At 40.0% G+C, this 14,085-nt stretch overlaps 1 protein-coding gene across 5 annotated transcripts in view; it reads right to left on the bottom strand.

Moving 5' to 3' along the window:
• Positions 1–5,664: 5,664 nt before the first annotated feature.
• TOLLIP (toll interacting protein) overlaps positions 5,665–14,085 on the bottom strand; it is a 50,259-nt gene continuing 41,838 nt past the window's right edge. For 2 of the 5 annotated variants that reach the window (XM_060261590.1, XM_060261588.1), the window contains exons 6-7: positions 13,902–13,922; positions 5,665–8,854 (exon numbers count right to left, since the gene is read on the bottom strand). In XM_060261590.1, the coding sequence (XP_060117573.1) occupies positions 8,640–8,854; positions 13,902–13,922 (236 nt within the window). In that variant the 3' untranslated portion in view covers positions 5,665–8,639. The remainder of the gene's footprint in view (positions 8,855–13,901; positions 13,923–14,085) is intronic. The other 3 variants (XM_060261591.1, XM_060261589.1, XR_009556536.1) reach the window with 2 other exon arrangements.

Genomic DNA, 14,085 nt, shown 5'->3' with positions numbered 1-14,085 from the left:
GTGCTACCATTTATCTTCGGGTCACAGATACAGGCCAGCCTGCACTCCTCTTCCTTGCAAAGAGGGTGCAACCTAGTGGTGATGCCCACCTGCAACTTCTCTGCTAAGACCCATGGAGAACAGCCATCTCTCAGGGCCCAGCTCTAGTGCTGAGGCCAACTCCCAATCTAGCCCTCAAATCAGGGGGATGACTTGCTGACTGTATGGACATCGAGCATGCTGGTGGTTTCCTGGAAGGGTTTGAGGACACAGACAATTTGGGAGAGGCTCAGACAGCAATTGGAGCTGATGCTAAGCCAGTTTGTTGTAGTGGTGAAGTGCATGAACTCTAAGCTGGGAGAACTGGGGTTGATTCCCCCACTTGCAGCTGCTGGAATGGCCTTGGATCAGTCACAGTTCTTGAAAGAGCTGCTCTCTCAAGAGCAGTTCTTGGAGAGCTCTCTCAGCCCTACCTACCACACATTGCTTGAAGTTCATTTTTGGTTTCTTAAAAGTTGTACTGTAAAATCTGTAATTATGTGCAACAGCTGGAAACTGTCATCTGCACTGTGCTGCTATTAATCAATCCTGACATAATATTGTGTGGCCTACTGGAATCACTTCAAGCTCAATTAGAGCAAAACTATCTGCTTTGGGGGATAAGAATCTTCTGCCTATACAATGAGCTTCTAATAATAAAAGTAGGTCTCTAATGAGGTATGAGCAATTTCACAAATATATTTTACCACAGGAAGTTTTGTTAAACCGTATCTATGCAACTAAACACAACAGATTCCATTGTCATGCAAATACCAATGTCTTTAATGTATTTATTACTATCAAAAACATGTTTGCAATAATGTGCATAGGGACAACATGAGCTATTTAGAATAGTAGAACCTGATGCCATTTATTCATAGTTGTTTGCGTGTCAAAGATCAGGTCAGCAGATTCAGCTCCTCAAAGTTCTCAGTCAAGAACCTCAGCAAACACTCACTAACAAATTATAACAAGAGACTCAAAACTATAAAACTGAAGCCTGAACAACAAGTAGCCCTTGCTCTATCCATTCAGTGATATATTAGGGTACAACCTGCACATTTACAGAGTTGCAAGAGCTGTCATTAATGTAACTGTCATTAATGTAACTGACAATTCAAAAAAGAGCACAGAAATGGCTGCCTCTATAGCAGAGATGGCCAAACTGTGGTTAGGGAGCCACATGCAGCTCTTTCACACATACTGTGCAGCTCCTGGAGGTCAAGAAAGAACTTAATGTAGGCTTACTCTCAAGTAAGCATGCTTAGCATCAGGACCTCAGTCAGCCTCTGAGCATGGACTCATAGGTAGGTGACTATATCCATTGTGTGTGAAGCGGGGAAGGAGGGGGAAATAAGCAGGCTTGCAAGCTCTCCTCCACCACCAGAGGTTGCACAGAGACCTAGAGCGAGGAAAGAGAGCACAAGAGCCAAAGGAGTTACTGGAAGAAGGGATGGCATTAAAGAGGGTGGTTCAGGGTTCCCTCTTGGTTTCATAGCTTGTAGTATCTGTAATAATTAACCATGTTGCCTGGCCAAGGCTGTCAAGAGCAAGCAATAGATCAAGCTTCTGGATGTGTTTGTGTCATCCAGATCCCTGCTGAAGCAGCTCTTAAAAGAAGAATCTGGCCTGTGCCTCTGAGATCAGAGCAGAAGAGCATAGCCAGGCACACCTTAAGGAAACAGAGCCAGCCATAGTCTTGGATGTGCAATCAGCTACATGCCTAAAGGTAGTTATCTGCTGCTTCATCAAGCAGTGTTCCCTCTAAGTTAGTGTGAACAAGATTTTTCTAGGAGAAGGTAGTTGAGCCAAGTATTGACAGAAAATGCAAAGTAGTATGGCAAAGTTGGATGCACAGAAGTGCAACTAGTGGTGAAAATCTTCAGATTGTACCAGCTAGAAGGCATCCTGAGTCATGGCAGCTCAGGCAGGGTAATCCCCCTACCAGCTTTTGATGGTGTGCCACTTGCAGCAGCGTCCAGGGTCAGAAGCTTGGGGGTGCTACTGGAGCCTTCTCTAACAATGGAGGCTCAGATAGCAGCCACCACCAAATCCGCCTTTTTCCATCTTAGGTGGGCGCGGCAGTTGGTCCCCTTCCTTGAGTGTGACGACCTGAACAACTGTGATCTATGCTATGGTCACCTCCAGATTGGACTATTGTAATGCCCTCAACATGGGGCTGCCCTTGTCTCGAATCCGGAAACTACAGCTGGTGCAGAACGCAGCAGCTGGGCTGTTACTGGGGCTCTCCATATGGGAGCACATACAGCCAGGGCTGCGGGAGCTGCACTGGCTGCCGGTAGTGTACCGGATTCGCTACAGGGTACTGGTTATCACCTTTAAAGCCCTATATGGCCGAAGACCTGTCTACCTTAGGGACCGTTACTCCCCACATGCTCCCCAGAGGATACTCAGATCTGGAATGCAGAACCTACTATTGATCCCCAGGCCAAGGGAGGCAAGATTGAAATCGACTAGGGTTTCAATCTCAATTGCTGCCCCCTACTGGTGGAACCAACTGCCAGAAGAAGTTAGAGCCTTGCGGAACCTTGCCTAGTTCCACAAGGCCTGCAAGACAACATTATTTCAGCTCACCTCTAACTGAACTGTCGATATAGTAGCAAAAAAGGATAACCAAGAGTACTGAATGCCACCGGAAACTAAATATAAGCACCAAAACAGTTTTGTTTTGATTGTTTTAAATTGCTATACTGCAGATCTGATTGTTTAAATGTTAAAGTGAGTGAATTGTATTGTTACTATGATCTACTATTTTATTGTTGTGAGCTGCCCTGAGTCTGCTTCAGCGGGGAGGGTGGGATATAAACCCAATAAATCAAATCAAATCCTTGGTCTACCACCAGTGGTCCACAGGAAGAATCTAAAAGCTTACTAGAGCCCTCTGAACCAGATGAAGTGGTGCCCATCTTCTTGGACAAGGAGGAGAAGTGTGAACAGGTCCTATGAGATAGTTAATGTTGTCAAGTAGTCAAGTTCGGTGGTTCCTGAGTAAGAACATAAGAAAAGCCCTGCTGGATCAGACCAATGGTCCATCTAGTCTGGTGTCCTGTATCACACAGTGGCCAACCAGGTCCTCTGGATGGCTGACAGGGCATAAAGTCTTGTTCCCTCCCATTACCAGTGTTCCCTTCTTAGTGTGAGCTAGCTCACAGTTTTTTAGCCTCCAGCTCAGACATTTTTGTCTTAGCTCAGGAAAAATGGCCCCAGAGCAAACTAGTTTATGCAGAAACTCACAACTTTAATGGCAGTAGCTCACAAAGTAGAATTTTTGCTTGCAAAACTCCACAGCTTAGAGGGAGTATTGCCCACTACTGCTGGGGGAGTTTTAAAAGAATGGTGATAATCCCAAGAATATACACTTCCAACCATAATATCAAAGCGAGACGTGTCAAACTCATTTGTTACAAGGACCAGATCTGACATACATTTTGTCAGGCTAGCCATGTGTGCCGTAAAATGTAATGCCAGGTACAGGAGATATAAACTTTATAATAAAGGACACAGACAAGCCCAATTAATGATTTTTTTAAAACTAAAAATACAAACATGCTTAAAATATTAACACTCTGACCATATTTCTTTAAAAGCATCTCCCTGATGACCGCCCCCCCACTTCCACCACCCATTACTCATTAGCATTGGGACAGTATACAGGGACCTAATGCACAGCCTCTGTCATGAACAATAAAGATAATGATTAATTGCTCAAGGGCCAGATAAGAGCCCTGGATGGGCATGTTCCAGTCCACAGGCCATATGTTTGACACCCTTGATCTAAGCAGCTGGTATCAATCCAAGTAGAGGACCCAAGCCTGAGAAGACAGTGCTGGGAAGATACCTGGTAACAAGATGGAAGGAAACAGACACTGGTCAATGGAACTTAATAGTCTGATTCAAGGTGAAGCACCTAGGAAGTATCCACCAATTGATGGTCTGAGGAGAATACTAATTGTAAAAAAGAAGATTAATCTTAATCTGCACAGGGAGTTCTGGGAATCAAGATTTTGGGTTGAATCCTTTCTATCACCACTTGCAGGCAGATTGTAATACGAGAAGCAACAATAGCCTTACAAGGCTTAAAGTCTCACTAATGGTGAGCATTAAGGAAAGTACCATAAGTTGCTTGGTTAACATTTCCTGAGGCTCTTTAGGTTGCTGCTGTTTGTTTCTTTTCTTCTTCCTCAAAGATACCAAAGGGGGGGGGGGAGTTCAGTATTTTGACTCCATGGCCCTAGATTCCTAGTTCAAATGCTGTCTCAGAGCTGAAGATTCAGTGACTGGATGTCCAGAAGTCAACAATGCTCCTGGAGATGCAGATACCTAAGTCTGTCAGTTTGGTGACAGATGGGAAGGACTGATAACTACCACCAGTAACGCCTGCTCCCACAAAGTCACTCACAGTAATGATCCACGTCTTTGAAGAATTTCTGGCCATAAGAAAAAAATTACTAGCTCAAACTCTCTGAAAAAGAAAGTTCCCATCCAAGCGAGCTGATTAAGACTAGGGCTGCTCCTCCCCCCTTCTTTTGGTACAGCCACTGCATTTAGTCATAAATGACATATATGAGTCAGCAGGGCTTTTTTTGAGCAGGAATGCACAGTAATGCAGTTCCGGCTGGCTTGGTGTAAGGGGGTGTGGCCTAATATGCAAATAAGTTCCTGCTGGGCTTTTTCTACAAGAAAAGGCCTGTGAGTCAGTAGATCAACAATCTCACATTTGAATTCCTTAAGAACTCTCAGGTGCCTAACATCAAGACCTGGGGATTTCTTGATTTTCAGTTTCCACAATAGGGCTAGAATATCATGTCACCTCAGTTTGACTCAGTTCTTTAGACTCCCTTTCTGAAAACAGTGTCTTTGGCATGGGTACATAGCCCACACTTTCCACAGTGAACACAGAAACAAAAAATCAGTGAGTTTCTCCGCCATTTCCCCATCTTTCTTTAGTAATCCTTTCATCCCTTGATCCAAGGGCCCAACTGCTTCTCTGGCTGGTTTCTTGCTCCAGATATATTTTTTAAAGAACTGTTTGCTGTTTATCTTGATATTTTCAGCAACCAGCTTCTCAACTTTTCTTTTTGCTTGTCTAATTATTGGCATATTTCTTTTGCCAGAGTCTGTGGTCTCTTTCTGTTTAATTCACTGGAACATACCTTCCACTTTTAAAAAGAAGCCTCTTCACTTTAATAGCTTCCTTGACTCAGCTCAGATCCCCAAATGACCTATAATCTTCATATTGTTTTCTTTAAAATAATCTTGAAAGGTTATTTATTCTTTTTGCGCTGACAGGGAAACCAAGGGCACAAACATGAGTTTCCCTAAAACAACACCATGATTATGGCTGAGGGGATTTAAACCTAGATTTCCCATCTCCAAATGAAACACATTCATCACCAGACAACATTCATTGGTTTGCACTATCCTTCAAGCAAACTCTGGGTATTTCATTAAAATCTTACCAAGTGGAAGAATCAAAGCTACTTTGTACCATAACATGGGATACATGTTATCTACAAATGCTATCCCAAAGAATTAACATTTTCTTCAACAGAATTCCTTATCCCTGAATTTACTTATGCTGAGTTGCATAATGCCTCCTATAAAGGACCACATTTTTTCACGGCCTCGTATATAGTACACATTTATTAAATTAAATACAATGGGGAAAAGAAGAATTTACAATCAAGAGACAAAACATATCAACTTCAATAAAGTAAAAACAGTGTCTTGAGGATTAGAGCAAAACATCCCCTATACAGTATTATAGCTCAGCCAATACAAGCAGTTATGTCTGCAAATGGAAATACTTGGTACCATTAGCGCGCATCAAACAATAGAGAAAAAATTGGAAAGCATCTAGCTAGACAAAAGTATTCCTTGATTTAGCCAACCATAGGACTTTGGCAGGACTGAAGCTAGTGCTGACAACTTTCAGCAAATACTAAAATTCCACAGCAGCTTCTGGGCTACAGAGAGATGTACAAAGCCAAATATGCTATTCTGTTGAAAAGCTTATATAAAACAGATATGAAGGATTGTGTGCGACACAGCATTTTGTTTAAACAACAGACTAGTGCATTTCAGTTCTGTACATCAGCCACTTGTACCCCAGTCTCATTACAAATATATGAGAGCCAATTCTAACTAAAATCCATGGAAACTTTCCAAGTATTTGCTTTCCCTTTGCATGCTTTACATAGGATATTATTCCAGGCAGCAACCTAGCAGAAATATGTATATAAGTGTGGCCATACCTGGGTTTACCCCTTTTACTTTTAAGAACAAATACAGTAATCAGTAATGCCAGCTATTAATTGCACAAAAGATTGTGTACTGTCATTTTTTTCATTATAATAGAACACACAGGGAATTAAGTATCCATTCACTACTCACAATCCATGGACGTTCTTTGCTTTATTATACAAAAATGCAACTTAATGATCACTGATCTTTCCTAGGCTTTACATAGATCTTGGAAATGTCCATAAACTAGATTTAGTTCAACATTCCCATATCAATGTCCTGATTGTGAACGTTTATTATCAGAACTGCTTTGAATATGTCAATTCAGCTCTAAAAAGGAACAGAAAGACAATCTGAGGTCATCCCTAAACTACAAGCAATTCTTCAAGCATTCCAGAGTAATCATAAACATTTAGAAATGTAGTTTCCTTGCATTTTGTGGTCCTTACTTATTCCATTCGTATCACTCTTACAACAGAAGAGTTTGTGGACAAATTGTTATTCTAAGTTTTCGTGACAACTTTTGAGTGATGTTCCTCTTGAATACCTAACTGCCACAAGAGTTACCCTGCTGTTACACTAATTAGACAAATGCACATCATTAAATCATAATATTAATTTGGAAGTTCTGTGGAGTATGAAGAAAAGGACAAAGCTCATTTTATGATGAATGTATACTTCTAGAGCAGGTTGCAGAAAAACCTACCTCACAACTGACTGTATCCATGAATCTAAAAAGAACAGAAAGTGGGGGGAAGGGAGAGACTTTAACACAAATGGAAGTCTAATCAAATAGGAAGACCATTGCTATAAACATCAAACAGTAGAAAAAAACACATATTTTTGGTACTATCTTTAAAACTTATTTTCCCATGTATCATAAAAAAATAAATATTTGAACTATAACTGGCCATGCCAGGAGCATTCAAGGTGATATGCTAAAATAATTAAGAGGACATAAGATTTTTTTTTAAAGAACAGAAAGTTTGATGAAGAGAAGCGAAACAGACAGAAGACAAGAACTAGGAGCTCTTCTTCCAAAGCAATAAAATCTATAACCAATTTCAATGCCTGTGTGCTGTGTGCAAATCCTTGAGTAGTACAACGTATGGCTGAATTATAGAATTTAATTTTTTAGAAACAAGCAAAAAGCCAAGCTGCACATTATAACAGAAAAGTGCATATTAAAGTGCATCACTTCACTTTCTCAAACAAACTTGCTGATTAAACGGAGATACGCTGACATCTTGCAACTCTATGCTGTAAAACATATACAGTGAATTTGTACAATTCCCCTCTTATGCTTGAGAATTAATATTTTAATTTTAGCTCCTCCCACTGTCACAAATGAGACTCACATGCCTCACCTCTGATGAAATTAAGCTCCACTGAGTCATTACAATCTACATTCTCCTTAGAAGTTATGCTTTGAAAATAATTTTAGTCCAAAAAAACTACCCCTTTCATACCTGCCTCAGCAACATGTTTCTTTTCAGAGCATTCTGTCAATCAATCACAAGAATGTTTATTAAGAACATCAAATGTTCCAAGGGGTAAAATTTCTCTTTCATTCTTTCAAATATACAAAAATGCAGAAGCGAGAACAGTGCAAGTAAACACATACAAACATTAGGAAACAACCCCTTTCCTCTAATATATGTTGCTATTGTGTCCTGACAAACCAGTAGCCGCAGACTTCAGAAGCACAGCAACACAGCAAATGATAGCAATTGGCCCTAAATATAGAAAGTCAAATATATTGCATCAGTATCCAATTAATATATTTAACATGGGGATCTCATCAGAAAGACTGTGAGGACTACTATACCAGTTTGCCTACACTGAGAATTGTTACAAATTGCTGCAATGTTCAGATACCACAAAACACCCACGCCCAGGGAACTATGTAAGTACTCTGTGTGCCTGACAGAAAAGGGGCTATTTATTGAAAACTTCTGATAAAAGCACTATCTGGAATGGCAGTCTTCTCTCACTTATCAGTATTAACTCCCACCCCTTTCAATGCATAGTGTTAAACAGGCAAATGTGGTCTATGCACAAACATGTTTGTTGTCTTCAAAACAGAGAAAGAGAGAGAGAGAGAGAACCAGCAGAGATACCCCAACTCTACCTCTCACACAGAAATGCAGCCACAAACATCTGAACTGATATTACCAGAAATGGGGGGAGATTTCTAAATATGTAAAAACAAATGTCCAAATGTCCAACAACAAAAATAAAGGGACCACAATCTTTCAGACAGGATTCTTTCTCAGTAAATTCTTCCTCTAGCTAAATCCCTGGCTTGGCAAATCAAAGTAGGGATAACAATGAAGGCGGGGAATGTGTAGAAACATTTAAGATTCCTCAGCAATCTGAAGCAAGGAATTGATAGCTGCATCCTTGTTTCCCCTCTGGGCTTCTAGAACGGAACGGATGACTTCTCTGTCCATGTTGGGAAACATGTCCTGGATTGATTTTAGGTCTTCTTCATTACACACATGCTGAGGATTGACTGCAGGAGGGGGCACTGCCACAGGCACCATCCCTGGATTACAAACAGCAGGCATTCCTGGAAGGAGAGACAAAGGAAGATAAGAAAACTGTATGCTGTTTGGAAAGATGCTTAAAACCACAATTCAGAGGATTCTTACATCTTATACCAATAGTAAATATTAATTCCAAGTGTGCAGTAGGTAAAAATCTTCTCTTATCTACACTGCTATGTCCTGTGTCTAAAAGCATAAGCACATACAAATAAAAGCACGAGAGGGGGACTTGGTCCTAAAATCAGATTTCCATTTGGTAGCAGGACAAAGTGTCACTGACATGACTTCTCTTAGATCCAAGTGGGCAGCCGTGTTGGTCTGAAGCAGTAGAACAAAGTAGAAGTCACGTTGCGCCATTAAGACCAACAAAGTTTTATTCAGAATGTAAGCTTTCAAGTATGCGTGCGTATAGCTGGTGGGTTAAGAGTGTAAACTGATACAAATTTTGTATCAGTTTACACTCTTAACCCACCAGCTATATGCATTTAAGCTCACTGTACCCCATCCCGTTGTCTGAAGAAGTATGCATGCATACAAAAGCTTACATTCTGAATAAAACTTTGTTGGTCTTAAAGGTGATACCTGACTCCTACTTTGTTCTACAACTTCTCTTAGTTCACAGTGATAGTGGCAGAAAAGGGGAGAGGCAATAAAAGAGTAAAAAAAAAAGATGCATTTCTCATTAATCATCTGCAGAGGACTATCCATTCATAAGTAGAAGAAATCCTTTCAACACACTGGGAGATTTAGCTGCTGAATAGAGTTTTACCCTTGCTAACAGGTAAATGCATGATTAACAACCATACTAGTTACTATGTGAGAGTTGTGATCATTATATCACCAATTAGGACACAGGAATGATTTTAATAAATACTGACTTCTGGTAAAAGGCATTAAGGGTTTCCTGTCATCTTGAAATCTGGGACAGCAAAACAAAAGTTACATATTTTTTCTGCAAGGTTTTAGAACTAAGTATGTACTTTCCATTTTTGTCTATTTGGTGCACATTGTCTAATATCACACAAATTAACTGATCATTTTCACAAGGACTGTCTATGGTCAAGATGAAGTTAGTCAAGATAAACTACTGTAAGTGTAGCTAGCACCCAAGGGCAATATGCTGTGTAAGTGGCAACTGAGACAGCAACAAAGCCTGTTCACAGGCTTGCTGGTGACCTCAGCCAGAGGGGTACAAAGCCTCTGTGCAGTTGCTTGCTCTTAGCCAGCACATGTGAAGTGCAAGACTGCAGCCGTACAATCTCTCAGGTAAGCCCCTCAAACGAACAACAGGATCATGATCCAGCTTTATGAAAGCAACTTCAAACATCAGGGAGGAAAGCAGTCTATGCACATGTGAAGGCCACACATTTCACCTTGAAAAGGTTCCCATTACAGATGCCACACAAGAGTCCTGTGCACTTCAGTCTACTTCTGTGAAATGGTAAATACTGATTCCAGGCTATAGTCAGAAAGGATGACAGATCACTTATCCAAATACATCAAGACAGACTGGAATGGAATGTACTACAGTTGAGCATGTAACAACGATTAACAACTCCATGTTCTGCTTTTGGATTAAAAGATTACACTGCTCACTGCTTACAGACCTAAGTGACAAGTAAAATTCTCTTACGAAAGGTTTGCAGTGAGAGTTTACAGTTAACATTAAAGAGTACAAAGTTTAGCACTTACAATCACATTTATTTTTACATGAATAGATGGCAGCTATGGCATTCACAAGCTTGTTTCCAGTATTTAAGTGATGTATTAGGCCAATGAAGAGTCATGGTCTCTCATCTGTTCACTTCTTATTATGTGCAACTAATGAATCAACCAATAATCTGAATATCAACACTGGGGAGATGGAACATTAAAGTATACTTTTTGCGGAGGAAAATGGAAACTCCTCAGTTATTTACCAGATGGCTCAACAGAATTAAGAAGCATTACACCAGCACTGTTTCTGCCTTGTTATTTCTGGCTTACAGTTTTATAAAATGATCTTGTCTCAAAGGCACCAGTGTTGCTGCAGTTAAAGGCATTCAGGCATAAACAATGAAATTTAAATGAAATGTGCATGTAAGGGGACAAGGTATCTTGATAGTGCATACTGGCTGTTTGTCAACAAGCAATGCAAACACAGTATGAAAAATAAATTCATTCAAAATTTTACAGAAAGCATTACTCATTTTTTTTTTAAAATGTTCCAGTACAGTCAAGTGCTTTCACAGTCTTGGGGGGGGGGGGGGAGGGGTGGAATCTACACAAAATAGGTATTCGTTCCACAGACAAACTATTTGTACACTGGTAAATGCCACAAGCAGGAGAAGAAAACCCAGCTATCATTAGCATATCCACTGCTCACTTAAAATTGTTTCTTGTACCCTTCTGCCAAGCTGAATTCCCAAGGCAAAGGAGTTTTTATTTTACTATCTCTTCTACTACCTCCAACCTAGATAAGAGGAGTTCAAAAAAAAATTTCTGTAAGACACTTGACTGAACATTTTATTCTGCATTTAACAGTAAGGATGTCACAATACTCAGATTCTAATAGTGCAGGACAGCAGATTCAGCATAGGAGTAACTGAGACACAACACTAAAGCAGCATGGGGAAATGCAGCAAAAAGCAGCCAGTTAGCTTTGAAGCTGGGAATTGCTCATTTTTTCTTGTATCTATTTGGACTCATAAAGGATATTCTGTCCCCTCTGAGACAGCAAAACAAAAGTCTAAATATTTCTGCAAAGTTTTAGAACTAAATACATACTTTTCATTTTTATCTATTTCAGGGCCTTGTAGCCCCACTGTTTATAATTTTGTCTCTATCAACTAACTGAAGAAAACACTTCATAATATGGAAGTGGAAATTGTGGATTGCTCCCACAGTGAGCTCAGAGCAGGAGACAGTAACTGGACCTTATTGAACTGTCTGTAGGGAGAATCCACCAATCCCATATTACCGTGAGAAAGGCAGATTAGAAATGAAATAATCGAACATTAACAGTAGTTTTGAGAAAACTGCATTCATAAAAGGAGAGAGGAAAAGTGGCAGATTAGCAAACTGTTATCTAAACCCTTGCAGATTTCAATTAACACACTTATCTCCTGAATGCCCTTCAGCTTCCTTTTAAATGGTCAAATGCTTAATAGCATTTTCACATTTGTAAACTTCTGCAGATGACTTGGGAAATCCATGTATGTAACACTCCCAAAAGCAGCCCAGTGTATAAAGATCTGAACCACCACCACCCCCCAAAGAAAAGATGTAAGCAAATGGAATGAAAGTCAACAGGCAAGCAAAATAAAGATAGATTTAAAAAAAAAAAATCACCGGAGAACCTCCGTAATACTTGAATGCCAGTCCTAACTTCCTTTATTTCTTTTAAAACGTTTTGTTTCATAGCACAACCTCTACACTTCCCACTACAGAATCCCTGGAGGTAAACTGGTCACCAGGACAAAAAGTTAAACTTCTATGACAAAGGCCACCATTGTGGGATGAATGGGAGAAGGTCATGATTGTATGCACTATTCTACAGCCCTACTTGTGAGTGAAAAGGCCTCCTGAGACACAAACATACATTATTGGATGAAAGAAACATAGGGAGGTCTTGCAATCCGTTGGGGATTAAAACTCATGGAAAACAGCACAGACTTGTGGGACAGGCAATGTTGGTACTTTAGCGTTATATTCAAGAGGGCCTGGAGAAGGATTTACAGATTAGTTTTGAGTACACAATATCTGTTAAAAGGAGTATATATAAATGACTGTTCAAGAGCAATCCCCCCTTTTCAATGGATAAATGTGGAAGAAATAGACCATAACTCCCTGCAAGCATTGTGAACCCATCAGCACAAATTCCAGAGGGGGATTAAACACAAGAAGCAAAATCATGGAAGTTTTCATCAGATGCACACAGCAGCCTCTAGACCCAAAACGTATATATACACACACAAACACACACAGAGTGACATACAACTGAGGCATACACAGAATATGAGAGATTTTATGCTCCCTTTGTTTCTTTGCCTTGTGACTCTACTGTTTATAACTTTTTTCTCTCAGTGCCAATGTATCTGTGCCAAATGAGGACAAACCTCCCACATCTGATAATGTGTGATCTGATTCACAAAAGCTTAAGCTGTCATAAGGCTCTTTTCTACCATGCCCAACTGGAAACATCTCTAGCATATTTACCATTTTGTAGTCACATTTCACATATGAACTGGACTCTCATATACATAAAAGCAGCATATGATGCTCAAGCTGAAGACAGACATACATTTAAGTATCTTAATTAGGTTCTTGCATTATTATCCTTCATTACCAACAACAATGCCTTATAACAAAGCAGCAACACAATCTCATCATATAAGTATTCAAAAGCAACTTTCTAATTGAATGTACACAAACACTAACAAAAATAAACACTGTCCCTTATTAAAACTAGCTATATTAATGTGATAAGAGCCCCATGGTAGGCTGCAGTAATGCAGTCCAAGCTCTGCTCAAGACCTGAGTTCAATCCTGGAAGAAGCTGGGTTCAGGTAGCCGGCTCAAGGTTGACTCAGCCTTCCATCCTTCTGAGGTCAGTAAAATGAGTACCCAGCTTGCTGGGGGTAAAGTGTAGATGACTGTGGAAGGCAATAGTAAACTACCCCATTAAAAGTCTGCAGTGAAAACATCGTGATGCAACATCACCCCAGAGTTGGAAACAACTGGTGCTTGCACAGGAGACTGCCTTTACCTTTATATTAATGTAACAACACAACCGGGAGTGCAGGGAGAAAAAAACCCCTGCAAATATTTTAAACTCTTTCATCTGATTATCTATTGTTTGGAGCTGTCATAAGGAATTGCCCTACACGTTGTCCAGCGTAACTTTATTCCCATCTCAAAAACAACATGTTAAAAATACATAATTTGAAATCTTAGGCATTGTGACATCCACCTGTAATAGCCTGTACTGAAACACATTGCATACAAATAAAAAGCATTTTGCATGATTTTGCATGCAGAATTCTTGTTCCAACTGGATGGGATGCAAAAAAAAGAGTTAAGATGACTTACCCAGAGCAAAGTACTCAAGCCCTGAGGACAAATGCAAGTGTAGAAAAAGGAACAAGAGATGGAAAACATATTATTCTACTTTTTGCCAGGAAATATTCCCAAGAAAGAAAGTAGGTAAAATTCTGATGGTATTACACTTTACATCTCAGGCTGTGTGATTCTGCTTAACGTTTTAAGTAGCCAC

Source organism: Heteronotia binoei, chromosome 21 (genome assembly GCF_032191835.1).
Source record: "Heteronotia binoei isolate CCM8104 ecotype False Entrance Well chromosome 21, APGP_CSIRO_Hbin_v1, whole genome shotgun sequence".
Lineage (NCBI taxonomy): Eukaryota > Metazoa > Chordata > Lepidosauria > Squamata > Gekkonidae > Heteronotia > Heteronotia binoei.
This window is presented reverse-complemented; position numbering and strand designations above follow the sequence as displayed.